This window comes from Bufo bufo, chromosome 11 (assembly GCF_905171765.1).
Source record: "Bufo bufo chromosome 11, aBufBuf1.1, whole genome shotgun sequence".
Taxonomy (NCBI): domain Eukaryota; kingdom Metazoa; phylum Chordata; class Amphibia; order Anura; family Bufonidae; genus Bufo; species Bufo bufo.
In genome coordinates this window covers 93,733,664-93,761,041 of record NC_053399.1, presented here as the reverse complement: position 1 = coordinate 93,761,041, position 27,378 = coordinate 93,733,664, and the positions used below count along the sequence as shown (strand labels likewise).

Here is a 27,378-nt window from a genome sequence, read left to right as displayed (position 1 = left end):
CCCCCCGCCCTGCTTGTCTTGATTGACAAGGAGTGTGGGGAGAAACCAGCGGGAAGCACCCAGCAGACCTTTCTGTCACATGATGTTTTATCTGAAACATTGTAGCATCTCGGGGTGAAATAAGGCTAGTGTCACACTAGCGATCCGGCAGGCTGTTCGCAAGGCTCTGTCCAGACCCATTAAAGGGAACCTGGAAAAGACAATTTACACTAATCACAGTACCTTAAAGTATCTCTCATAGTGTGCCCAGAGATGTATTCATATCTTCTTTCTGCGTTGTGCTGTCTCATAAAACTGTGTTTGGCGCCTTTTTGAAGTCGTGCTGAAGTCACGGGGGCAGCGGCCTCCTTGACTCAACCGTCGGATAAGCCCGCCCCTATGCCGCTCCTCCGCATATTGATGGACATTTTTCCCATTTTTCTTCTCGCGCATAACCCTAAGGTACTGTGATTAGTGTAAATTGTCTTTTCCAGGTGACAGGTTCCCTTTAACTATATGCAGCTGGATCTCCCTGCCAGTCCTTATTATAGTTAATGGGGCTGGACGGAGACTTACAAACTATCCGCAATGACGGAATGCAAAGAGACCCAGCGTTCGCTAGCGCCTAACTCTCTGTAATGAGTGAGCGTGTCAGGATTTCACATGAGCATATAAACTGATGACAGGTTCTCTTTAAGGCTGACCGCCTGGTTTACTCTATGCTTTAATATTAGTATTACGTAAAACCATAAGCTAGGGCTGAAACGATTACTCGATTGAATAGAGTTAATTTGACACAGAAATTTGTGGAGCTCGGCCCCCGATCTTCGGGTTCGCAGCTCCGCAAAAGATAGAACATGTCCTATTCTTGTCCGCAGCTGCGGACAAGAATAGGCATTTCTATAGGGGTGCTGGGCGGGTGTGGACGTGTAAATGGAGCCTTAACGATTGTTATGCTGAACGTGGCCGCCATTTAGTTTTAGAATCCCTGGAAAAACAGGAAAAAAAAACAAAAACTACAATCTTAACAAACTTGATTATTTGATTTGATTTGAATCAGCACAATGAGCCATAGCTCCATTTATAAAACTTTCACACTGGCGTTTCGGCTTTCCGATTGTGAGATCCGTTCAGGGCTCTCACAAGCGGTTCCAAAACGGATCAGTTTTACCCTAATGCATCCGAATGGAAAAGGAGCCGCTCAGAATGCGTCAGTTTGCCTCCGATCAGTCTCCGTTCCGCTCTGGAGGCTGCCTGCAGCGTTTTTCTGTCCATCCTGGGATGCGGAGCGAGACACAATAGAAAACGGATCCGTCCCCCATTGACTTTCAATGGAGTTCATGACAGATCTGTCTTGGCTATAGAAGACATAATACAACCGGATGCATGGGGTTGTATTATTGTAACGGAAGCGTTTTTACGGATCTGTGAAAGTAGCCATGATAGAAATGAAACAGCTGCTTCCAATGCTGTACAAAAGAACCACATTCCTCCTTTAAAATAATTTCGGAGGTCGGCCTGTGAAACAAAACGATAATATAAAACACCTCACAAGTCACATTTCATTGTTCTGTGCTCCCCTTATAAAATCTGCTTTGTTCGTTTTGAAATGCAAAAAAATATTAAATATGAATAGTGGCACATTGGAAAAGTTTAGAGTATATTCTCGTGGGATGCCCACTTCTTGCAAGACTTCATGCAGATAAATTCCTCTCAGTAGTGCAGTCCATCTTCTAGTAAAGTAGCTGCAATTGTCCTCTGCAGTAGTGAAGAGTATAGAAACCTCTGTTGCAGCTGCAAAAAGAGAAATTAATATATGATGCAAAAGTAGTGTAATTGATGAATTTACTTACAAAGGGGTTTTATGTGCATGCCCCTGCATGCATGACGGATCCGCACAAAACGAGAGTATGAAAGTAGCCTATATAGACCAACTCATTTTGCAGTAATAGAGAGACTGTTACCAGTTGGGCTGGCCGTGACGCTTAAAATTAGTGATGTTTTACGTTCACGCGAAATCTCGGCTCTCGCAAGATGACGCGTAGGTGCGTGAGGAGGTCGGGAGGTGGTTAAGACCAGCATTTTTGACGCCAGTCTTAATAAGCCGCTGCGCTGGCAGTGGATCTCTGAAGTTATGTGGAGGCACTGGCCTCTACATAACTTCGTCGGATGCATCACAGATTCTAAATGTAAGACCGCTTCCTAGCTGTCTTAGGCCTCTTTCACATTGGCGTGTGCGCCCAGTTGCCGTATTGCGGACCCGCAACACACGGGTGCCGTTCCGTGGGCATTCCGCATCACAGATGCGGACCCATTCACTTGAACGGGTCCGCAAATCTGAAGATGCAGATTGCTGCGGAACGGAACCCTACGGAGTGCTTCCGTGGGGTTTCGTCTCGTACTTCCGTTCCGCAAAAAGATAAGACATGTTCTATCTTTTTGCGGAACGGCCGGATCGCGGTTGCCCCACGGACTGTGCTCGTGCATTGCGGTCCGCAATATGGCAACGGGGTGCACACGCCACTGTGAAAGAGGCCTTACATTTAGAAAATGTAAATGAGATGGTCACTTTTTTCGACCTGGCATGGGCGGGGAAAAGTCGCAGATTGCGGTGCAAAGGACCTTGTTTGAGGGCTCGTTTTTTTGTGGGATTTGGTGACTTTTTCATTGGTACCATTTTGGGGTATATAAGATTTTTTTGATCGTTTGATATTATGTTTTTTTAGGAGGCCCAGCGACCCCAAAAAATGGCTGTTTTGGCATAGTTTATTTTTTAAAGCTCAATTGAGTCATGTCAAACTTTTATAAAGCAGGTCGTTACAGACGCAGAGATTCCAAATAGGACTTAATTATTTTTTCAGTTTTACACAATAAAAGCATTTTTGAAAACAAAATCATATTTGTGTTGCAATTTTCCAAGAGCCAGATTTTTTTTATTTTTCCATCTATGGTCTTGTGTGAGGGCTCATTTTCATCTATATCATTTTAGAGTACATACAAATTTGATATTATGTACAGTCAGGTCCATAAATATTGGGACATTGACACAATTCTAACATTTTTGGCTCTATACACCACCACAATGGATTTGAAATGAAACAAACAAGATGTGCTTTAACTGCAGACTGTCAGCTTTAATTTGAGGGTATTTACATCCAAATCAGGTGAACGGTGCAGGAATTACAACAGTTTGCATATGTGCCTCCCACTTGTTAAGGTCCCAAAAGTAATGGGACAATATGGTTCTCGGCTGTTCCATGGCCAGGTGTGTGTTATTCCCTCATTATCCCAATTACAATGAGCAGATAAAAGGTCCAGAGTTAATTTCAAGTGTGCTATTTGCATTTGGAATCTGTTGCTGCCAACTCTCAAGATGAGATCCAACGAGCTGTCACTATCAGTGAAGCAAGCCATAATTAGGCTGAAAAAAACAAAACAAAGCCATCAGAGAGAGATTAAAAACATTAGGCGTGGCCAAAACAACTGTTTGGAACATTTTTTAAAAGAAGGAACACACCGGTGAGCTCAGCAACACCAAAAGACCCGGAAGAACACAGAAAACAACTGTGGTGGATGGCCAAAGAATTATTTCCCTGGTGAAGAAAACACCCTTCACAACAGTTGGCCAGATCAAGAACACTCTCCAGGAGGTAGGTGTATGTGTGTCAAAGCCAACAATCAAGAGAAGACTTCACCAGAGTGAATACAGAGGGTTCACCACAAGATGTAAACCATTGTTAAGCCTCAAAAACAAGAAGGCCAGATTAGAGTTTGCCAAACGACATCTAAAAAAGCCTTCACAGTTCTGGAATAACATCCTATGGACAGATGAGACCAATATCAACTTGTACCAGAGTGATGGGAAGAGAAGAGTATGGAGAAGGAAAGGAACTGCTCATGATCCTAAGCATACCACCTCATCAGTGAAGCATGGTGGTGGAGGTGCCATGGCGTGGGCATGTATGACTGCCAATGGAACTGGTTCTCTTGTATTTATTGATGATGTGACTGCTGACAAAAGCAGCAGGATGAATTCTGAAGTGTTTCGGACAATATTATCTGCTCATATTCAGCCAAATGCTTCAGAAATCATTGGACGGCGCTTCACAGTGCAGATGGACAATGACCCAAAGCATACTGCAAAAGCAACCAAAGAGTTTTTTAAGGGAAAGAAGTGAAACGTTCTGCAATGGCCGAGTCAATCCCCGGACCTGAATCCGATTGAGCATTTCACTTGCTGAAGACAAAACTGAAGGGAAAATGCCCCAAGAACAAGCAGGAACTGAAGACCGTTGCAGTAGAGGCCTGGCAGAGCATCACCAGGGATGGAACCCAGCGTCTGGTGATGTCTATGCGTTCCAGACTTCAGGCTGTAATTGACTGCAAAGGATTTGCAACCAAGTATTAAAAAGTGAAAGTTTGATTTATGATTATTATTCTGTCCCATTACTTTTGGTCACTTAACAAGTGGGAGGCACATATGCAAACTGCTGTAATTCCTGCACCGTTCACCTGATTTGGATGTAAATATCCTCAGATTAAAGCTGACAGTCTGCAGGTAAAGCACATCTTGTTCGTTTCATTTCAAATCCATTGTGGTGGTGTATAGAGCCAAAAATGTTAGAATTGTGTTGATGTCCCAATATTTATGGACCTGACTGTATGTTTTTTTTATGGCGCTCACCTGACCATGTGATATTTTTATAGAGCCAGTCGTTACGGACGCAACAATACCTATTCTATGTTTTCATTTTTCCAATAGTAAATAGCTTGATGCGGAAAGGGGGCTTTTTTTTTCACTTCAAACTTATTTTTTCTTTTTGTAGAACACTTTTTACCTTTTGTCCCATTAGGGAATTTAAACAATGCACTACAATTACACTGAGACTTGCCTATGGGACCCAGCTGGTCACTGGACATCATAGGCTACCATAGTTGGCAGGGTCAGAGGCCGATGAGGTCAGGAAGGAAGCTCCCTCCCTCTGTAGACTCCGGCAGTCAGCATTGACCTTGGCATCTAAGGGATTAATCAGCAGTCATTGGAGTTTTCAGTAATGCCGATAAATACATCAGGGGCCAATCCCTGATTGGGAAACCACAGCTCCTGTGCCCGCCCGATGAAGGTCAGGAAGGGGTTAAAACTGTACTCCATGCTGAAAAAACCCAACCCACCCAATACCATTGACAGTGCACGTAAATGACAACTGAGGAGAAGCATTACCTTACTGCGCTCCACCGGACCAGGTTCAATTCTTCTCACTCTCTGATTCGCTTTTGTCTTTCCATCGTAATAAACTAAAAAACATTTCCCGGAAACTCTTGTTTCTGGTCATCTCAGCAGCTGCATTTGCACTTTTAGGACGAGGAAGACCCTGGGGATTATTCATAGAGTTCAAGACTTAGTGAAGAAATGGTATTACACGACCAAATCACAGTAACATTTGGAAGTAGGCATATTATGTTTTATGCCTTTCAGTCTATTCTTAAACAGAATTCAAAACAACTAAAGAAGGTGACTTTGAATTTCCTAAAGGGGAGTATTCGCCCCCAACAAGAAATCCACAGTAACAAGATAGGGGGAAAAGGAAAACGGGGGAAAAGAGCAAGATCTTATGGACCGGGCATGGGCAGAAAAATCTCACCCTAGTTGCCCTAAAGACTGCTAGCCCAGGGTGGAGGTTCCCTGTCCCCGAACCTAATACTATCCAGTCCCTGTTAATCCCTAATCAAGGGAACCCTAACATCTTGTAGATGTACAAATAAACTGACAGATGGATGCTACCATTCTCCTGGTTTATGTGGAGTGTCGCTACAAAATCGGACACCATACAATCAGTGCTGACAGGGTAAAGTACCACCCAGAGGAATCGTATCCACTAGTTTTCAATGTAGTCGTATATTTCCAGGAGGAATAACTGATGGACAGCACTAAGGAATTCCAACCAAATATGCGACAGAATTATTGGAGGGAATGCAAGATACGTCAGGAGAGCTGGCCAATCTTTTTTGAGCTCTGAGACAAACGTTGCACATCACATAAGAAAGTGTTAAATTCAATATTCAGTATTATGGCAAGGTAAGTGTGAACTACCTTGCCATACAACACAGATGCTGCCAGTGGGCATATAACTAGACGATCAGGAGAGGTGGGTATGTGCTGGCTGCAGTGTTTTCAGATATATCACTGCTGACAGGACGAAACAGCCCCCTGAAATATTACAGACTCAGAAGTATGAGGCCACAGCATTTTTAAAAAGCTCATTTTAGCCGAATGGCACAATGGGGGAGGCTTACTGGAATCTGGCTAAATTTGCACCCTAAAAAAAACCTGCAGCACACAGTATGTGTTTTAGATGCTTTTTGCGGCTTGCTTAACAATAAGACAGGCTTACAATGGGTTAACAGACACCAAAACTGTACATTCATTTTGGCGCAAAATAAGCCCAAAAGGTGGTTTAACAATGCACTAAATGTATGATTCACCATGAGCCATGCATGGTGATCAATTTAGCGCATCTTTGGTCTGCGTATGAAGACAGGATCTGTAAATCTGTCCCCAATATTTTTTGTAACAGTTGGGTTAATGGTAAGGGGATGATATGATGTCAATTAACCCAAAACCAAAGCCATAACTATAGTCCTTAAAGGGGTTTTCCCCATCTCAGACAATGGGGGAATATCACTAGGAATATAACATGTCTTGTAAACGCAGCTGGCAAAGTGAAGGAGGGCGCAATGATGTTTTAGTGTCTCCATATTCTGAGAGCCATAGTTTTTTCAGTTTTTGGGCGATTGTCTCAGGTAGGGGCTCATTTTTTGGTGGGCAAACGCCTTTTTGATCGCTTGCTGTTGTACTTTTTGTGATGTAAGGTGACAAAAAAAATGGTTTATTTAGCACAGTTGTTGTTTTTTTATTTTTTACGGTGGTCATGTGATATGTATATAGAGCCGGTCGATACGGACGCGGCGATACCTAATATGTATACTCCCCCCACCCTATTTTTTACCAATTTTCTTTAACTTTATTTGGGGAAAATTACATTTTTGTTTATTTTTACTTGAAACGTAATTTGTTTGGAGAAAACTTAATTTTTTAAACTTTATTTTTCATTTTATTTTTTGTCCCACTTTGGGACGTCTAATCCTTTACAATGCATTCCAATACTTCTGTATTGGAATGCATTGGCTGTATGAGTAATACTGTGTGTATTACTCATACAGCTTCCGGCCTGTGAGATCCAGGGGGCTGGATCTCACAGGCTCGTCACCGGAAGGCAGCGCGATGCCTTCCATGCCATCGGGTCCCCCCTACAGCCGCATGGGGACCATATGGCACCTCCGATCACCGCCGCAACCACAGGTAAAAGCCGCAAACCGCAGGTCTGAATTGACCTGCGGTTTGCGGCGATCGCTGGCGTTGTGACAGGATGCCCGCTGAATGATTTCAGCGGGCATCCTGATCCTATTAACCCCTGCCGCTCTGCAATGTAATTTTAAACTTAGGACGTACCGGTACGTCCTGAGTCCTTAAAGAGGACCTTTCACTAGAATAAAAAATCTAAACTAAGTATACAGACATGTAGAGCGGTGCCCAGGGATTTTTTTTCCTCTCAGGCTATGAGCTGAGCGCTGCGATTGGCCAGCGCTACAGCATGGGAGAAGGAGACGCCGGCAGGTTCAACTGGGTGGAGACTAACATATGAAGATACCGGAGGCTATACCGGGAGAACGGAGCGGCGCCCAGGTATAACAGTAAGTGCAGGGAGATCCCTGGGCGCTGCTCTACATGTCTGTATAGTTAGTTTAGATTTTTTATTCTAGTGAAAGGTCCTCTTTAAGGACTCGGCAAACATGGCGTACCAGTACGTCCTAAGTCCTTAAGGGGTTAAACCTCCCTATGTTTTTCCTGTCCTATCAGAGGAGGTCAGTCTCAGGATGTGCTGCCAGAGATGACTGGGGAAAAGAGTCTGTGACAGACCTCTTTAAGCTGACTATACACGATCAGTAACTGCTGCCAGACAGCTTTTCTTTTAGATAGTTGTTTTGTAACTATTACTATCATTTTATTTGGGCATTTATCTCTATCATACTAATGTATAAAAGGCAAGCTGGGTTGCCAACCACTCACTTCTTTTCTGACTGGATGCTATGCTTACAAGTTGTAATCACTTCAACCGAGCAGTGGCAGATTAAAGCATACAATGCAAACTGTGACTGCTGAGGCATGGCTTCTCAGCCTGCCTCTCATCTCTTTTGTATGAAATATTCTAATAAATGTGCTGTTTCTACCTGTAAACTGTACTCTTGATGTACAGCGCCATGGAATTAATGGCATTTTCAAATAAATAATAATAATTACACTTGTGCGGTGATATCACTGTGACTATTATTCCTGCACCGTTTTGTCACATCGGTTATTCACACTTGTGTGAAATTTTCCATATGAAGCTGTGATTACCGTGAAGCTTTGGTCAAATTCATCACTCATTCTTCTCAGCTCTCGTCCATACCGAGCAGCAACCATTAGGGAAGATGGAGCAGAGCGGGAACGTGAGCGGAACTGGTTGAGCTCTCCCACGTGGTCCATCTCCTGTGCCTCTGAGGCAGATTCTGTCCGAGTGCGAGGTTCTTTTCCTGTAAAAGAGAACAACAACAACAAAAAAGGGATGATATGGCATATATAATAATTAACCGTTAGATACAAATGTAGTAAAGAGATGTATGAGTCAAGCAGACCCACAGCTATTGTAAACTAGAGAGCTAATACAATCCCTACCCCTAGACACTTCTGCTTCAATGCAGCACGGCCAAGCCATGTGGTCCTACCCTAAAGCGGTGGGTAAAGCATGGTTACGTTATATAGCGCAGAAAGCAAACAGAATTACCTTTGACCCGTCTCAGGTTTGGAGAACTCCGATGTCCTTCTACTCCTCTATAGGATGGAGGATTTGTTCCTAGGAGGGCTTCACCTTTCTCCTCGTTTGGTGGGAACTCCGCTATGGAAAACACTGGGGATGGAGATGAGTCTGCCATCTGTATTACCAGGAAACAAGATGACAAAGATGTTACGTGCAACTTCTCACCACGTATGTAAGATAGAAGCTGGACCAGGTCTGTCTAAGCTAAATGTCTCAAGGTAGAAAAGGCGGTTGAACATGAGCGAACGCATCTGAGCTAACCAAGGAAAACTGACCGTATATATTGTCGTACACTAAAGACATCATGAAGATTATTCACCATTCAGATGCATTGTTGCAAAAGGAAAAATAGTCTTCTGGTCACACAAATTCGGAAAGCTAGCATACATAAAAGACTGAGAGCCCCACAACAAAAATCAATATAGGTTCCCCATTATGGTGTTGGGGATAGGTCAATATCAGATTGGTGGGGGTCCAGCCCCGCCGCTGATCAGCTGTTTGAAGAGGCCACGGCACTCCACTGAGCTCTGCACAGTATAGTGGCTTAGTATTACAGGTCAGCCAATAAGCCATGTGACTGATGAACGCAATGTCACTGGCCTAGGAAGAGGCTGCAGCGCTCACCGGAGTACTATGGCCTCTTCAAATGGGTGATCTGGGAGGTGCTGGGAGTTAGACCCCCAATGATCATACATTGATGATCTCTCCTGAGTAGGGATGCGCAAACTTCAGTTTTTTAAGTTCAAGTTCGGGTTTACGTTGAATTGCGTTATGGATTCTGTTACCACGGAACATAATGCAATTCAAGGACGAAATGCATAATGGAAAATCGGACGGATCTGTTATGCTGGCCATAGACTTCTATTATGATGAATTGTATTATGGTCCGCAGTAACGGAATCCATGACGCAATTCACCATATACTCAAACCCGAACTTCAAAAATTGATGTTCGGTCATCCCTAATCCTGAGAATAGCCCATCAATACCAAGACTGCCGAGAACTATAACCCCCTTTACCCAACCTTGCATCCCACCTGCCAAAAAAACACCACCAATTTTATTTCTTGGGAGGAGGTCGGTCACAGCTTTATTAAAAAGGCATACATTTTTTCCAACCATCAACATTATTTCAACATAAAAAACAGCATATTGAGTGTTTAAAGAAGTGGTATGCCGGACCACCGGACTCCCGATGAGGAAGCCAGTTTGACCTGGCGATACGCGTACCTTACCTACAAACCATGCCCCAATTCTCCTATTTGATAAGTATTTGCATTTTTTGATGCCTTATTCATGCATTATGTACTACTTTGACGGCGTATATGTTTCCATTTAGAAATTGGTGGTTGTAGGTATGTGTGTTGGAGATATGTCTAGTCCACACACAGTGTTGTAATTATACACAATGATTTAAATTTTTGGGCTTTGTGTTTTCTAATAAATTATATATTTTTATAACAAGAGGTGCAGCCTTGTATTCGGTATTTCTTCAATTCTAGTCCTTTGCTACTTTTGGCTTATGATCCGAAAATCTCTGCATTGGGCCTGCGCTCCTTGTCTACTGTATGTTGGTCCACCGATATTAACGACCAAATGTCCACATACTGGTTGGACCAAATCTTCCGCTTAGTGTCATCATCCACATAAGAACCCAGGGGGCTAATTCCGCAGAAAAAGGCTTCCTTATGAACCCCTGCTCTAGGAACTTTGACAACGGACGGCGGGAACGCAGTAGCGGCCACCGGCTCAAGCTGACATAACAAAGCCTTAAGGGCCGGAATTAAATTATTATTAGAAATCCCACAATCCCAGGCCCCCGTAAAATTTAAACCCACCACCCTCTGGCGTCGGAAGATCCACAAGAACCACCAGCAGAACCTCTGGAAGAGCAGGTGCCACCGAAACCGCTCTGGTCTGACTGACCCCGCGGGACGACAGAGGCTCCCACCTCTTGCTGCGACAATGAGATTCCGACCTGCCAGAGCTGGAGGAACTCAGTTCAGATGTCGATGGCGAACGCCAACGGGAAGATCTGGAACAGGTAGAACACCTGCTGTGGCGGGAAGATCTGGAACGGTGCCGCGACCGCCTGTGTTTCGGGGTAGCATTAGGGCGCCGCCTATGACGACTGACACTTCCAGAGGACGAACAAGATCGGAAACCCAGCATGGGACAGGTAGCTGTGTGCTGCTGATTTACAGCAGAAGCTTGTAACAGCATTGTAGAGAGGCCACCAGCAGGTGGCGCTGTAATGCACTGAATAACAGCTGAAGGGGGGGAAGAGACAGGCAGCTCCTGGGGCCGATCATTGGGGAGATGGCTCTTCAGGAGCTGAGGCGTTATTATTGTCCATATTTGTGGGGCAGCACTGTGGAGGTAAGGAGCAGGCACAGAGCACACACGCTAGGAACAGCGCCCTCATTTCACAGGGGAGAAACCATTCCTGAATTATTTTGAAGGGAGAAGGGGGGAGCACACCACTTGCAGCTACAGGATTCAGTACACTTTGTCCACCCCCCACCCTGTCCCCGCTCAAGTCTCTGCAGTCAGAGATCTCCTCCTTATGCAGTCTGGTGTCTATCCAATCATGCACAACCCCTTCAACACAGCTCCCCTATAAAAATCCTTAAAACATGAAGGTGATCAATAACCCTTTGCGGGTGTTCACATCTGCAAGTAAAGATCCCGCTAAACGTGCACCTGGTAAAAGGATGGTCCCGATAGTAGTCAATGACGTCAGTCTCCTTCTATGACAGACCAGCAATAACAGCAGAGATGTGGACCGGACACGGTGTGGCACAATGCTCACAGGGCCCTGTCTTGACCACACACCTGTCAGCCCCTATCCTATAGTGCTGGCTGAGCCTGTCACACTAGTCCCGCAGGCTGTACAAACCTGTGCAGGAATCAGAAGCTTCTCCCGCAGACCTCTGCTGCCCCCGGCTCACCGACTCCTACTTATCTCCTCCCCCACAAGCTGTGTTTACTTTTCTCTTTCCTTCCGGGTTTCTCTCACAATATCCGCCCCGTGGCTCAGTTTCCCGGGTAATGGTTCCCCGCCGCCGCCAATTACAGCTCTGAGCTTCACCAAGCACCGCCCATCTAACTCCCACGTGACATGTAAACAGTCGGTAACCATAACAACAGGGTAGCAGTCTGAATGCAGACAGTTAAAGGAGGTCATGTGATCTGACTGGAAGGGGAGAAAAAAAACACTGCAGAGCTTTGGAGGGAATTGCGAGATGCAAGAAGACTGAGGAGATCACACCAGGACACAGACGTGTTCTGTAGAAGAGGAGAACTGTGTATGAGAGGACGGCTGTGTATGCGAGGACTGTTGAGGGGGGGAGGGTTGTGTATGAGAGGACTGTTGAGGGGGGGGGGGGTAGGGTTGTGTATGAGAGGAATGTTGAGGGGAGGAGGGCTTTGTATGAGAGGACTGTTAGGGGGGGGGGGGATTGTGTATTAGAGGACTGTTGAGGGGGGGGGGGGGAGGATTGTGTATTAGAGGACTGTTGAGGGGGGGGTAGGATTGTGTATTAGAGGACTGTTGAGGGGGGGGGGGGGGTAGGGTTGTGTATGAGAGGAATGTTGAGGGGAGGAGGGCTTTGTATGAGAGGACTGTTGAGGGGGGGGGGAGGATTGTGTATTAGAGGACTGTTGAGGGGGGGGGGGGGGAGGAGGGGAGGGCTGGCAGCCTTAGTCCTGGGGGGCAAATCCAGTCAAGTGGCCCATTTTAGCCCCGCCCATTATTAAAAGCCCCTCCTACATATAATAGGCCACTCCCAACAACACTGTACAGCTGAAATTCTATTGTTGAGGCCTGTCCCTACACATCATATGGAGAGGGGAGACCTGTCCTGGCTGCACTGCAGCAGGCTACAGCCAGGAAGCTCCTCCGCTCTCCTCCCTCCCCAGATTCTGCTCAAGGCCTGTTGTTCGCCCCACCATCTGCCACCCGCCCGTGGCCTGCTGCCCCCTTTGGCTGTCCTTACCCAGCTCTGAATCCTCCTTCTGCAAATGGCAGGGGGAGGAGCCGGAACATCTCCTCTCCTACATAGCGCCTCATACCTCTTACATCCAGTGATGTCACCTTTGTTGTAGACTCCTCATCTTCTCCATTTAGACCAGACCGCCATGATGATTTTTCTGCCATATCTCGTCTCTGCAGAGATTGAGAAACAGACATTAGTTTCCCACATTTCCATCATCTTCTGAACACCCTTTCCTGCCACCCGCAATACTATACCGCAGAGAAAGTCCCCCTGGAGATACTACTACCACACAGATAGTGCCCCCTTCAACAAGTATTGGCACACTGCGCCCAGACACTAATAGTATAAAGATAATGTCCCCCAAAAATAATTGTGCTAAGCTGATACTATGCCAGGGTGCCCACAAAGTAACAGTGCTCCCCAAAATCCCACCAATAGAAATAATTCTCTGCCAAAGCACACTCAGTAGTAATAATGCCCCTATAGTGCCCATACTAATCATCATGTTCCTCATAGCCCCCAGTAGTAGTAAAGCTCCGCATAATACCCCCTAGTAGTAATAATTCTCCCTATAATATGACAGTACATGAAATACCCCCGCTTAGTGGCCGCAGTTGAGCTAATGTCCCCATAATGTATGCCAGTATAAAATACCCCAATATAGTGCCCCAGTAAATGCCCTCATAGTGCTCCTCTCCCCCTTCCCCATAGTGTCCCCCATAATATGCCAGTAAAAAAATGCCCCTTCTTAGTGCCCCCAGCAGATGCCTTTATAGTGCTCCTCTCCCCCACAATGTGCCAGTAAAAAATGCCTCTTAGTGCCACCATATGCCCCAATAGTGCTCCACTCCCCCATAGTGCCCCCAAATAATGCCCCATAGTGCCGCTCTCCCCTATTGTGCCTCCCATAATGTGCCAGTAAAAAATGCCCCCTTAGTGCCACCAAATGCCATAGTGCCCCCCATAATGTGCCAATAAAAAAGGCCTCTTTAGAGCCCCCACTTCCCCATAGTGCCCCCAAATAATGCCCTATAGTGACACCAGTTGCCCCATAGTGCCACTCTCCCCTATAGTGCCCCACATAATGTGCCAATAATTAAAAAAAGCCCCTTTAGAGCCCCCAGATACCCCCATAGTGCTCCTCTCCCCCATGGTGCCTCCCCCATAATGTGCCAGTAAGAAATGCCCCCATAGTGCCAGCTCCTCCCATAGTGCCAACTGCCCCCTATAGTGTCAGCCCCCCCCATAGTGCCAGCTCCCCCCCAGTGCCAACCCCCCCTATAGTGCCAGCCCCCCCATAGTGCAGGCTCCCCAATAGTGACAGTCCCCCCATAGTGACAGCCCCTCCCCCAGGACCTGGTTGTGGATCGGCTGTGGAGAGGAGGGATCGCTTACATCCTCCTCCTAGCATTCCTGCGGAGTTGGTTGGGGATCTGTACCGGCTGTCCAGCATCCCTGTAGGTCTGGTGCAGAGACCGCAGTCCCATCTGCACCATCGGACCGTTGTCTCCTCTCCCTGCAAGGTATACTGCCGCTGGGGAATGGAGACGCTGCTCCCCTCTCCCTGCAAAACATACTGCCGCTGGGGAGCAGGACCGACTGTCCCTACTCTCTGAAACTCTGGCTGCCGTTGGGGAGTCAGACCAACTGTCTGGACACCGGGTAACGCTGGCTGTAGTTGGGGATCTGGGCCGGCTGCCCAGCATTCCTGTAGTGCCGGTGAAGAGACTTCGGTCCCATCTCTACCTGCCGTCGGGAGGTCTTCCCAGAACCAGTCGATGAAGTTCCCTACTTTGGGAGTTGGTAGGGAAGCAGGGGGTATCACCGCCAAGTCTTTCCAGTTGTAGGAGGGCAGATCTGGCTCTGCTTGTCGGGTAGGTTGGGGATGAACGGAGCTGAGCAGGTGTTGGTAGGTCTGCTCCAGCTCCCACTCCCTTGTTACCAGGTGGGTCATGTCTTTGCTCACCTCCCATCCATCAGCATAAACATGCATGCCCATCCGGAAGTCGTAGATGTCTCAAAACCTAGACTCCTCCATGCTGCCGAGATCAATGTCCTCCTCCAAGGCCTCCCATAGTAACCCAGGTCCATCATAATCCTTCCCTTCAGGTAAGTGGTGCTCGGCCGTCCAGGGGGAATGTTGAATGACATGCCACCTTAGGGCCCGGTAAGCGTCCTCTAGCCAAAGCTCCTTACATACCAGGCTCTGGAGCTCTGTTACCCAGTCATCCAGGGGCTGCTCTTCCAAGAGACCCATCCGCATCGCCAAACGCTTCTGTAGCCGCTGCTCATAACTGGGGAGACTCTCACCTGGGCATTTTCCAGGGCATCATACCAGACTTCCTTTCTGTCTGCATCCCTGTAGTCCGCGGCTGCCTCCTCCTCGTCATGGAACGCTGTCCGAAGACTAGTTGATTCCATCCTGCTGTATCCAGGGGAGCTGTACTGATACTAGCGTTGCCCTCAATTTTGTAAATCCACGAATGGTGTCTCTGAGCTGCTTCTCCTCTCACTAGGACGCCACCCCACTGCTGCCACCACTGTAACGGATCTCCTGGCACCCCGACTGGGTACCTCCGTTGATGGATGCTCCTAGTGCTTCCTGAGGACTCCAAGCACTCCGCTCGACACCCTAACCACCACAGGAACAGCTCTTACAAGAGCTAGGGGTTATAGCCAGGGGAGTATACAGCGTATAACAATCCCCACACACATGAGACAAGGCTCTATGGTGAATGTAAAACAGGAACTCACTTTATTGAAGACCAACTCAATATACACTGCTCAAAAAAATTAAGGGAACACAAAAATAACACATCCTAGATCTGAATTAATTAAATATTCTTCTGAAATAGTTTGTTCTTTACATAGTTGAATGTGCTGACAACAAAATCACACAAAAATAAAAAAATGGAAATCAAATTTTTCAACCCATGGAGGTCTGGATTTGGAGTCACACTCAAAATTAAAGTGGAAAAACACACTACAGGCTGATCCAACTTTGATGTAATGTCCTTAAAACAAGTCAAAATGAGGCTCAGTAGTGTGTGTGGCCTCCACGTGCCTGTGCATGCTCCTGATGAGGTGGTGGATGGTCTTCTGAGGGATCTCCTCCCAGACCTGGACTAAAGCATCTGCCAACTCCTGGACAGTCTGTGGTGCAATGTGACGTTGGTGGATAGAGCGAGACATGATGTCCCAGATGTGCTCAATTGGATTCAGGTCTGGGGAACGGGCAGGCCAGTCCATAGCATCAATGCCTTCATCTTGCAGGAACTGCTGACACACTCCAGCCACATGAGGTCTAGCATTGTCTTGCGTTAGGAGGAACCCAGGGCCAACCGCACCAGCATATGGTCTCACAAGGGGTCTGAGGATCTCATCTCGGTACCTAATGGCAGTCAGGCTACCTCTGGCGAGCACATGGAGGGCTGTGCAGCCCTCCAAAGAAATGCCACCCCACACCATTACTGACCCAATGCCAAACCGGTCATGCTGGAGGATGTTGCAGGCAGCAGAACGTTCTCCACGGCGTCTCCAGACTCTGTCACATGTGCTCAGTGTGAACCTGCTTTCATCTGTGAAGAGCACAGGGCGCCAGTGGCGAATTTGCCAATCTTGGTGTTCTCTGGCAAATGCCAAACGTCCTGCACGGTGTTGGGCTGTAAGCACAACCCCCACCTGTGGATGTCGGGCCCTCATATCACCCTCATGGAGTCTGTTTCTGACCGTTTGAGCAGGCACATGCACATTTGTGGCCTGCTAGAGGTCATTTTGCAGGGCTCTGGCAGTGCTCCTCCTGTTCCTCCTTGCACAAAGGCGGAGGTAGCGGTCCTGCTGCTGGGTTGTTGCCCTCCTACGGCCTCCTCCACGTCTCCTGATGTACTGGCCTGTCTCTTGGTAGCGCCTCCATGCTCTGGACACTACGCTGACAGACACAGCAAACCTTCTTGCCACAGCTCGCATTGATGTGCCATCCTGGATAAGCTGCACTACCTGAGCCACTTGTGTGGGTTGTAGACTCCGTCTCATGCTACCACTAGAGTGAAAGCACCGCCAGCATTCAAAAGTGACCAAAACATCGGCCAGGAAGCATAGGAACTGAGACGTGGTCTGTGGTCACCACCTGCAGAACCACTCCTTTATTGGGGGTGTCTTGCTAATTGCCTATAATTTCCACCTGTTGTCTATCCCATTTGCACAACAGCATGTGAAATTGATTGTCACTCAGTGTTGCTTCCTAAGTGGACAGTTTGATTTCACAGAAGTGTGATTGACTTGGAGTTACATTGTGTTTTTTAAGTGTTCCCTTTATTTTTTTGAGCAGTGTATTTTTCCTACCCATCCACGTAGTATAGGGAAGGCGTAAGGACTGAAGTTGTTGATGGACTTCAGATAGCAGGGGAGTATAATTAAGTTGAAATAGTTTTTCTGTAGAAGCGGGTATTTTAACCCCCAAGTATGAGACATGGGCGGATTGCCACTGAAATTGAGTGGTTATTTTCAGCATTGCAATGGAGCTAGGGGGATATTTAAGGCCTCAGACTTAGAGAAGTTCATCTTATAATTTGATACTCTGCCATACTGCTCAAACAGTGTTAGAAGATGCGGGAAGGCCTCGACCGGGTTGGAGACCATAATCAATAGGTCATCTGCATATGCCACATTGATATATTCAATGGCATCATTGTCTGCTCTCACACCACTTATGTTCGCATGGTCCCTGATAGCTTGGAGCAGGGTTTCCATCACCAAGATGTACAAGGCAGGAGACAGAGGGCAGCCCTGACGTGTCCCATTGTGGATAGGGAAAGATGGTGACAAAGTGCCATTCACCCTAATTCTAGCACTTGGATCTTTATATAACGTCATGACTGCCTCCCGGAACCCCGCTGGAATACAGAACCTAAGTAATGTCTTTTTCATAAAGTCTCAGTTTACCCGGTCGAAGGCCTTCTCCGCATCCACACTGAGAAAGGTCAGTGGGAGACGTTTCCTTCTGGCCCACTGTATTGCTGCTATTATCCTGCAGGAATTGTGGTTTCCCTCCCTACCTGATACAAAACCTGACTGGTCTGGGTGAATAATTTTAGGAAGTAAAAGGCTTTGACGAGTCACAAGTAGTTTAGCCCAGATCTTAATGTCAACGTTAGGTAGCGAAATTGGCCTATAGCTGCCACAGAGGGTTGGATCTTTCCCTGGTTTAGGAAGTATGGTAACAGTGGCTTCAAGTGATTGTTTATGGAAATGTTCGCCAGTGAGTAGTGCATTGCACCACGCTACTAGATGAGGGGTCAATATTTCTGAGAATTTCTTATAGTAGCCTACCGGAAAGTCATCAGGACCTGGGCTTTTGCCCATGGGCATGGAAGCTAATATCTTTTTAACTTCTGACTCTGTGACTGGCAGTAATAGGGTGTCTCCTTCTTGAGTTGTGATTTGGGGTAGGTTTAAGCTGCTAAGAAACTTGTCCATTGCATCCTCTATAGATGCATCTAGAGGATTCAGATCTGATAAGCCATAAAGTTGTTTATAAAATTTTTGGAACTCAGCCGCTATGTCGGCTGTTTTATGTAGTGTCTTACCCTGACTAGATTTGATGCTTGAAATAAACATTAAACATGTTCTCTTTTCTTTGCTTGATAAAAGAGGACATTAGTTTAGAACCTTTATCCCCATGGGCATATTAGTACGCTTTTGCGTTTTGTATATTCAGGTGATCTTTTAGTTGAGATCTCAACTGGGCCAATTCTGCTTGAACTTTTGTCGCTTTGGAGCGTTTATGAACTGCCTCCCTGTCCGCAATCTGCACCAGGAGATCATGTAGGACCTGTTGTTTTTTTCTTTTTTAACCCTGCTTCCTAAGGCTATCAACTCGCCTCGTAGGACTATTTTGTGTGTTTCCCAGAGGGTCGTGAGAGGCATACCTGGTGTGGAATTCTCTGAGAAGAAATGCTTCAATTTCTGCTCCAAAGACATGGAGTCAGATTGTCTATCCAACAATGTCTCATTCAAACGCCATTGTCTAAATGGGGCAGGTAGGCTAGAAAATCTTAGGACAGCAGATACTGGAGACGGTTATGGGGCTTGTGTCAGCAGTTTCTATCATATCTACCGCATTGCTGGATAAGAAGATATAATCCAGTCTTTTGTGTGTATTATGTGGGGCTGAGAAGAATGTGAAATCACGTTCATCTGGGTGCACTAGTCTCCAAACATCTAGTAGGTGTATATATACAACCTAGTTCAGACTGGGTCAGCTGGGAGGAGCTGTCTGAAGCGTCTACCAGAGGATTCAGCGTTACATTCATATCTCCTCCTATCAGTCTGATTCCTTCTGCAAACAATACTAGTTTATGAAGAGCATTCTAGGCCCACTGTTTCTGGCCTCGGTTAGGGCTGTATAAGCTAGCAAGGGTGATCTTTTGGGTACCTATGAGGCCTTTCACAAATATAAAACGATCCTCAGGGTCAAGGTAAAAGGCACCTTTTTGGAGATAGCTATGCCCACCCCTCTTTTTGCTTTCTTAAAGGCACTAAAAAACTAGTGCTGGAAATACGGATTTTGGATCTTAGGAATGTTCGCCTCTCTGAAATGAAGCTCCTGGAAGAAGCATATATCAGTGTTAGCTTTCTTCAGCAGATGGATGACCTGAGAGCACTTCTGCGGAGTGTTGAAACCCCTCACATTAAACGTGGTACATTTAATTGTAGACGACATAGAGTATATGTGATAGAATTGGATGCAATATGACACCAGCAAATCTCATCGATCGTAGGTAAGGAATAAACACTTAACATCACTACAGTGATAGTTGTAAACAGGACGATGACACCCATGCCAGCAACGCCGCAGCAGGTCAATTAGATGCGGCGAAGCGGGCATGAGAAGCCATCTAAAAAGGCGCATGTACCAGGTCTGCGCCAGAGTGATCCTGGTATGTAGGTGGGGGACAGACTTAAACCACATTATCAAATTAGTAGTCTAATGGCGCCACCTGCAGCACTGGCGCGGTAGTATAGATAAGCTAGATCTGGTCTATCTAATAGGTAAGTGAAATAACTGTAATTTGACAGACTATCTGCCTAGCTAGTAAAAAACAGAATGGGGACAAAATGAACAATCATTCCAGAAGATGATATTAACCGTGACGGTATCTGGCTTGGATATTGGAATAAAAATAAATTTACTCCAATCATCAGTGTCTCTGAACCTAGGGAAATTAGCCCAAAATCTATCCATATTAGACATGACCTTGAAGCTGACGTCATAACCCTGTCTATCTGGTAGATTAATAACTGCCAAGATGTCAGCTGGCACAAACCCCATCTGGCGACACAGGAGTTCTTGGACCACAAGCCTCCGATCTGGGAGGTCTTCTTTGGCGCCTCGATGTTTAAATCTCACTACATTCCTCCTTTTAAAGGCCTGACCTGTATAGTGAGCGCCGGAGGAAAAAGATGGAGCACCACGGCTCCAGGCATTAATGGGGGGAACCTGGCGGGGTTCAGGGCCCTGACTTTTTGGGGGGGGTGTCTGCACTAGGGGGGCCACTGACACCTTCTGTGCTTGAGGGTAAAGGTGGAAAATCACCCTCATTACTCTGTGGAGATTCCTCCAGCCCGTCCACCTCTATGCCATCCTCAGATATCTCCCATACAGACTGTACATTCCCCCCAGACACTGACCCCTCATGGACATGTCCACCTTCACCCCCAGTCTCTGCCCCAGCAGTAGAAATCTGCTCTGCCACCCCATCACCTGGATGTACAGATAGATGTCCATTGTCCTGCTGCACTGTGCCTCCTGGGACTTGTAGTGCTGGTGTCTGAGGTCCATGTGTCTCCTCAGGGATTGCTGCAGATTCATGTGGCCGCTGTTGCACACTGTCCTGTTTATAAATCTCTCCTTTTTGAAAAGAAAACTTTGCAGCTTGCAGCACAGGTCTTGTCACCCGCTGGGCCTCCTCAGGGATAACACTGGAATCCAGTTCCGCATCAGAAAATCCAGATTCAAGGTTCAGGCCTTGGCTGGCAAAACACTCCTGGTTCCTATAGGACTCGGTAGTGGTCCCATCCTGTCCAGGACAGTGTCCATCTGCTTTACCAGATCACCAAGTTCCAAGCTGATTGCATGTAGCTTACGGTCGTACACCGCTGCACAGTTTGGATTTGCAGTCTTCAGCTTGTATACGCAGTCAATCTCCATTTGCAGCATCTGTTTGTGTCCCTTCAGCTCCTCCATTTTCCTCACCAGGGCAGGGATCTCCTCTGCTAGCTGCAGCTCAGGTGCACGGGTCTCTCTCGTTTGGGGTCCAGTCTTGGGCAGCTTCTCAGGCTGTTTGAACTCAGCAGACCTGGAGCCTCCATGAGATTTCTCTGCAGATCTCTCTTGTATCACATCCATAGATCTATCAGCATTTTTGCTGCTGCCACTTCCAGACTGAGACCTGGTGCGGCCTAAGGGTGCCATGGTCACCACCTCACCCTGCTGCAGGTTCTGCTGTAATGTCAGCCTCTCCAGAGATGTCCTCCGCTGCCTGTGTGCTGGAGGGGTGAGCTGCACACCTGGTGCATGTGCTGGGCCCTGTCTCACCTCCTGTGCACCCTGCAGGTTTGGATTTCCACTTTTCACAGAAGATACCATTTGGGAGTCACTATGCTGTGCTAGACGCTGCATGCCTGGGCTGGAGGACTGCTTCTCTGCACCTTTCTTAGGTGTACTCACTGCTGCTGAATCCTTCTTTCCTTCTGGAACCACAACTGTTACTCCATCTTTCTTACTTGCACTTAATGCACTGGTGTTTCCTCCATTCTGGTCATTCCTTGTCACAGGATTCACTTTTGGACTTGTATCCATACTGGAAAGAGCCTGGGAGTTTCCTCCCAGTGGAGGTCTTGAAGCCTGGGCCCTGCTTGGGGAAGTTCCCCGCCCAGGGAGGCCCTTCCCTGGGCTAGCTCCAGACATGAGGAGAACCACCAACACACGTCCTCACAGCTAGGAGGCAGTATTATAGTAGTTATATTCTTGTACATAGGGGCAGTATTATAGTAGTTATATTCTTGTACATAGGGGCAGTATTCTAGTAGTTATATTCTTGTACATAGGAGCAGTATTATAGTAGTTATATTCTTGTACATAGGAGCAGTATTATAGTAGTTATATTCTTGTACATAGGAGGCAGTATTATAGTAGTTATATTCTTGTACATAGGAGCAGTATTATAGTAGTTATATTCTTGTACATAGGAGCAGTATTATAGTAGTTATATTCTTGTACATAGGAGGCAGTATTATAGTAGTTATATTCTTGTACATAGGAGCAGTATTATAGTAGTTATATTCTTGTACATAGGAGCAGTATTATAGTAGTTACATTCTTGTACATAGGAGCAGTATTATAGTAGTTATATTCTTGTACATAGGAGCAGTATTATAGTAGTTATATTCTTGTACATAGGAGCAGTATTATAGTAGTTATATTCTTGTACATAGGAGGCAGTATTATAGTAGTTATATTCTTGTACATAGGAGCAGTATTATAGTAGTTATATTCTTGTACATAGGAGCAGTATTATAGTAGTTATATTCTTGTACATAGGAGGCAGTATTATAGTAGTTATATTCTTGTACATAGGAGCAGTATTATAGTAGTTATATTCTTGTACATAGGAGGCAGTATTATAGTAGTTATATTCTTGTACATAGGAGGCAGTATTATAGTAGTTATATTCTTGTACATAGGAGGCAGTATTATAGTAGTTATATTCTTGTACATAGGAGGCATTATTATAGTAGTTATATCCTTGTACATAGGAGGCAGTATTATAGTAGTTATATTCTTAACCAAATCTCTTTTTATTGGTCATGACATAAAAAGACATAGGCAGAGTGAGACAAAATACATTTTACAGTGTTCAACATAAAAAGTACATCATGATAAGCAGAGGTAAAACACATTATGTTGATCATATGAGACAGTCTGCGTGGCAAAATGTCGAGCGAAAATATCATCTCTAACCAGGCACATGAACAATGTCATAATAAACAAAATAGAGATTCAACAATATAAATGATGGAAGGAAGGACGGGGAGAGGAAGGGGGGGGGGATTCTGTCAGGATATCTGAAGTTCTTCCAAGGAAGCCACGTTTTGAGGAACTTCATGCGAGTATGCGACTCCCAGTGAGCTAGCTCCTCAAACCTATACAATTGGTCAACTTTTTCCATCCATCCTGAAATGGTAGGGGGTGGGGTTTGTTTCCATAACAAGGGAATTAGAAGTTTGGCGGCTGTAATGAGTATAGTAGGTAAATCTGACTTGGCTGGAGTGAGTGACTTATCAGGACACCAGAGCAGGATCAGTTTTTGATCCAGAACTATGGATGTGGAACAAATTCTATTAATTGAATTCTCCACTTGGTTCCAGAAGGGGCGTATATTTGGGCAATTCCACCAGATGTGTGAGAGAGAGCCGATGCCCGGTCCACACCTCCAGCAGACCTCAGGGATTTCCGGGTTAAGTCTATGAAGGAACTCAGGTGTCTTATACCAGCTGGTGAACAACTTATACGAGTTCTCCTGGATTTTAATGCAACGGCTGAAGCCGTGTGAGTGGGCCAGAATAAAGGCTTTTTCTGGATATGACAATTTAAGGGGTAGCTTTTTTTTCCCAAGAACTTTGGAAATGTGGCTCAGAATAGGCAAAGGATAGTAGTTCCTTATACATTGTGGAAAAGGGTCTGCTGGAGGGCCGAGCGGACCTCAGCCTCCGCTCCAACCAAATGGGTGAGGCAAGGTGAGAGGTTTGCATTTGCAGGAATTTTATGTCTCTTCTAAAGCTATGGAGATGTAGAAATGCTGCAGACCTGACTCTAGGTAATTCGAGGACCCCTTCCCAATCCAGTTCCCCCTCTAATGACATCACATCCTGCAGGGTGTGGTTCTTGAGCAGGGCCAAAACTCCTGTAACGACATGCACTGTGGGATGAATATAGCACTGCAGTAGGTGTAATGGGAGCTCAAGGCTCGCGAAGTTAAGTGTCTTGGAGCTATACAGCATAGACCAGGTGAATAGTATCCCTCTCCACAGTAGGGGTAATTTGGAAGCTGTGGGGGAACATGACCAGACACCCCACAAAATCAATTTCTCACGATCAGTGAGTAACGTTTGTTCCAAATGTGAGCACATATTCCCAGAATGTTCTGAGAGAAGGCTCAAGCCTCTACACATAAGATTGGCTTTGTAGTACATATGGACATCAGGCAGCCCAAATCCCCCGAACCTCTTCTCCCTAGTCAGAATGGAATAGGCCACCCTCGGGGACCGGCCTCTCCAAAGAAAGAGGGACACCATCCGGCGGACCTCTATAAAAAAGGACTGTGGGACCCAGATTTGTAACGTCTGTATAAGGTACAAGAACTTGGGGAGTATATAAGTTTTCAAATAATTTTTCCTCCATATCCAGGAGATGAATGGCATTTTCAGTGATTGACGCTGCGTTTTGACAGACTGCAGCAAAGGGAGATAGTTGGAGGAGAATAACTCCTTAGGATCCGCAGTCACACGGATACCAAGGAATGGTATCTCTTTTGGGGCCCATTTAAAAGGGTTGGAATCTTTCAAGTATTGCACTATGTTTTCAGGGCAGGAAACATTAAGGGCCATAGATTTGGAATAGTTTATCTTAAAATTAGAAACAAAGCCAAAATCCTCAAAAATAGTGAGCAGTTTGGGGAAAGAAGCTTTGGGGTTCGAAGTTATCACCAGGAGATCATCTGCAAAGGCTGCTGTTAGATGTCTTTGAGAACCTATAGTAATGCCTTCAATTTCAGGTGATTGGCGGATTCTGCTTAGCAGGGTCTCCATCACCAGGACAAAAAGAGTCGGGGAGAGTGGGCAACCCTGGCGCGTGCCATTTGTAATGTCAAATGCTTGGGATAGGGTCCCATTAACTTTGACCCTGGCAGAGGGGGCCAGATACAGTGAGAAGATAGCTGTAATAAGCTGCTCTGGTATCCCAAATTCCGACAACATCTTGGACATAAAAGACCAACTCACCCTGTCGAAAGCTTTTTCAGCGTCAGTACTCAGTAATGCTACTGGTACTGCATTAGCTCGAGCCCAAGACATCAAGTGCATTAGACGGATGGTGTTCTCATTGCCTCGTCTGCCAGGGACAAAACCAACTTGTTTGCCATAAATTATATCAGGGAGCACCTGTTGAAGGCGCTGGGCCAATATCTTTGCCCACCCCTTGACATCAACATTTAACAAGGAAATGGGGCGGTAACTGCCGCACTCAAGGGGATCTTTATTTTCCTTAGGAAGGATGGTTACATGGAAGGATGGTTACATCCTAGGGATTGTGGAGGCAAAGATCCTCCAGTTAGTAAATAGTTACAGAGGGACTTAAAATGCGGGAGCAGTATGTCTTTGAAGGTCTTATAATATGAGATATTCAGACCGTCAGGACCGGGGCTTTTCCCAGAGGGAATTGAGGACAGCACTTTTAGTATCTCTGCGTCTGTGATTGGGGAGGTGAGTTGAGAGGCCTGTGTGGGGCTTATGGAAGGAAGATTAAGTGCACTGAGGAATTGATCTGATGCTTTGGCTATCAACTCTGGGGTTGCGTGGTTCGGAAGTGGTAAATTGTATAGATTGGAGTAAAAGGCGCAAAACGCCTCTGCTATGTCAGGCGTGGTTTTACGTTTAATGCCCGACGCATCCTTAATAGCAGGAATGAAAGAGTCTACCTGCTGTTGTTTACAAAGTGCTGTCATCAATTTATTCCCCCGATCTCCATGGGCATAGGACTTGAACTTAGAACGAAACCGCAATTTAGCAGAAGTAGCGTTCAGAAGATTTTTCAGGTCATTTCTGGCTTCATACAGCTCTGTTGCTACCTGGGAGGCCTGGGACTGTTTGTGGGTGAGCTCAAGAGCCGCGATGCGGGACATTAAAAGGTTCTGGGCCTGAGAACGTTTTTTTCATTTTTTTTTTTCAAAATTGTTTTATTTGTTTCACCATTTCACAAAAAAATATAAGACTTTGATTACAAATTCAATACAAAGGTGATACATAGTTTTATCATTTCCATACACAAAATGAAAACACCCCATCCCCCCAAGCCCCCCCCTCCCGCAAAGACTGTCTCTTTTAGTTTACTAATCTATTTTCTGTTAGCTAATCCAAATTTGTCTAGTACCTCCTGTCGTATGTCCTCTTAGATTTTTACCTGACTCCCTCACCTCTCCTCATACCAGTACTCAAATGGCTAGATTCCCCAAAGTGCCCTTGAGTGCTTCTAGGCTATACCATTCTGTGTATCTGAATGATTGCATAATGTTTTTAATTTCCTCCTGTGCAAAGCTGTTGGCAATAAAAGTTTTCCATCTTTTAAAAAACCATTTAGTTTTTTTATCTTTATTTGATTCAGTGTCCAATTTGTCCAGATACATAAAGTGAACCATCTGCGCCTTCACCTCATGAAGCCCAGGTACCTCTGCTTTCAACCACCGCTGTAGTAGACATCACAGTGAAATTCAGGATTTTCCTAAGTTATGACGTAAAGTCATGATTTTATAAAAGACACGGAGGCGAGTATTTGCTAAACTCTTTCTTTACTGAAATATAGCAGCAAAGACAACTGAAGAAAAAACCATAAGTGTAACCATGGTAACAACTCCAGCCCCTATATAAGGAGCATCACTGGTCGGACACCTCCTCTTTCTTTGCAGTCTTCGACCGGCGAGAACCTGGAAACCTGGAACGGTCAACAGCAGCCTGAACGTCGGCTGCGGAACAACAAGGCGGGACTGCAGCTAGGTGAGTACCCGGTGGCATCTGACAGAAACCGATCAACCTAAAAGGAAAAAATTAGACATCATGGTAGTAAACTATGAACTTTTAACTCAGACATTTACACCAGCATAATCTTCTACGTGTATTAAGAAATAAAAATACATAACACCATACATTATTAGATAACCAATAGTCGAGAGATCACTCACAGACCAGTCGGGAGGGCAATTAAACGCAACGGGAGGGAAATACTCGCCTCCGTGTCTTTCATAAAATCATGACTTTACGTCATAACCTGAATTTTATATCAAGACACGGAGGCTCATATTTGCAAGTTTAAAGCTGAGCCATCACAGAGGTAAAGGCGTGAGGAACAGGTCTGAAATAGAAGTCCCGAAAGGTAGAGACTCGGGACCAATCCGCCAATTTCATGACGTCCTCCAAGCGGGCACCGGCCACAGACATAGAGGTAGCCGATGCCCCACACACCGAATGCGCAGTGAAGATGGAAGTGTCAATACCCGAGAGAGACAAGACCCACTTAACCCAACGGGACAGGGTAACGCTGGCAACTGGAGAGAAAGGGCGACGGAAGGAAATGAACAGATGAGGAGAAGTCCCAGAGCGGAAGGACTGAGTGCGAGACTCATATTCTTTTAAGCAAGCCACAGGGCATAACTG

The 27,378-nt window shown here is 45.9% G+C and overlaps 1 protein-coding gene across 2 annotated transcripts; it reads right to left on the bottom strand.

The window, feature by feature from the left end:
• Nucleotides 1-1,300: 1,300 nt before the first annotated feature.
• Nucleotides 1,301-11,936, bottom strand: BAD (BCL2 associated agonist of cell death). 2 transcript variants are annotated; one of them, XM_040412373.1, is made up of 5 exons: nucleotides 11,796-11,919; nucleotides 8,865-9,103; nucleotides 8,438-8,613; nucleotides 5,201-5,351; nucleotides 1,301-1,773 (listed from the first exon to the last, which is right to left on the bottom strand). In XM_040412373.1, the coding sequence occupies exons 2-4, from the start codon at nucleotides 9,010-9,012 to the stop codon at nucleotides 5,226-5,228; spliced, it is 450 nt and encodes a 149-aa protein (XP_040268307.1). In that variant the 5' UTR covers nucleotides 9,013-9,103; nucleotides 11,796-11,919; the 3' UTR covers nucleotides 1,301-1,773; nucleotides 5,201-5,225. The 2 variants fall into 2 exon arrangements, with proteins under 2 accessions (XP_040268307.1, XP_040268306.1); XM_040412372.1 differs by having other exon boundaries at nucleotides 1,302-1,773; nucleotides 8,865-9,012; nucleotides 11,796-11,936.
• Nucleotides 11,937-27,378: the final 15,442 nt, after the last annotated feature.

Excerpts from the sequence above, each read along its gene's own strand:
- BAD (XM_040412372.1), bottom strand. The coding sequence starts at position 9,012 with ATGGCAGACTCATCTCCATCCCCAGTGTTTTCCATAGCGGAGTTCCCA. Across the intron at positions 8,614-8,864 it reads AAACCTGAGACGGGTCAAAG|GAAAAGAACCTCGCACTCGG; the intron begins GTAATTCTGTTT and ends TCTCTTTTACAG. Across the intron at positions 5,352-8,437 it reads AATTTGACCAAAGCTTCACG|GGTCTTCCTCGTCCTAAAAG; the intron begins GTAATCACAGCT and ends AATAATCCCCAG.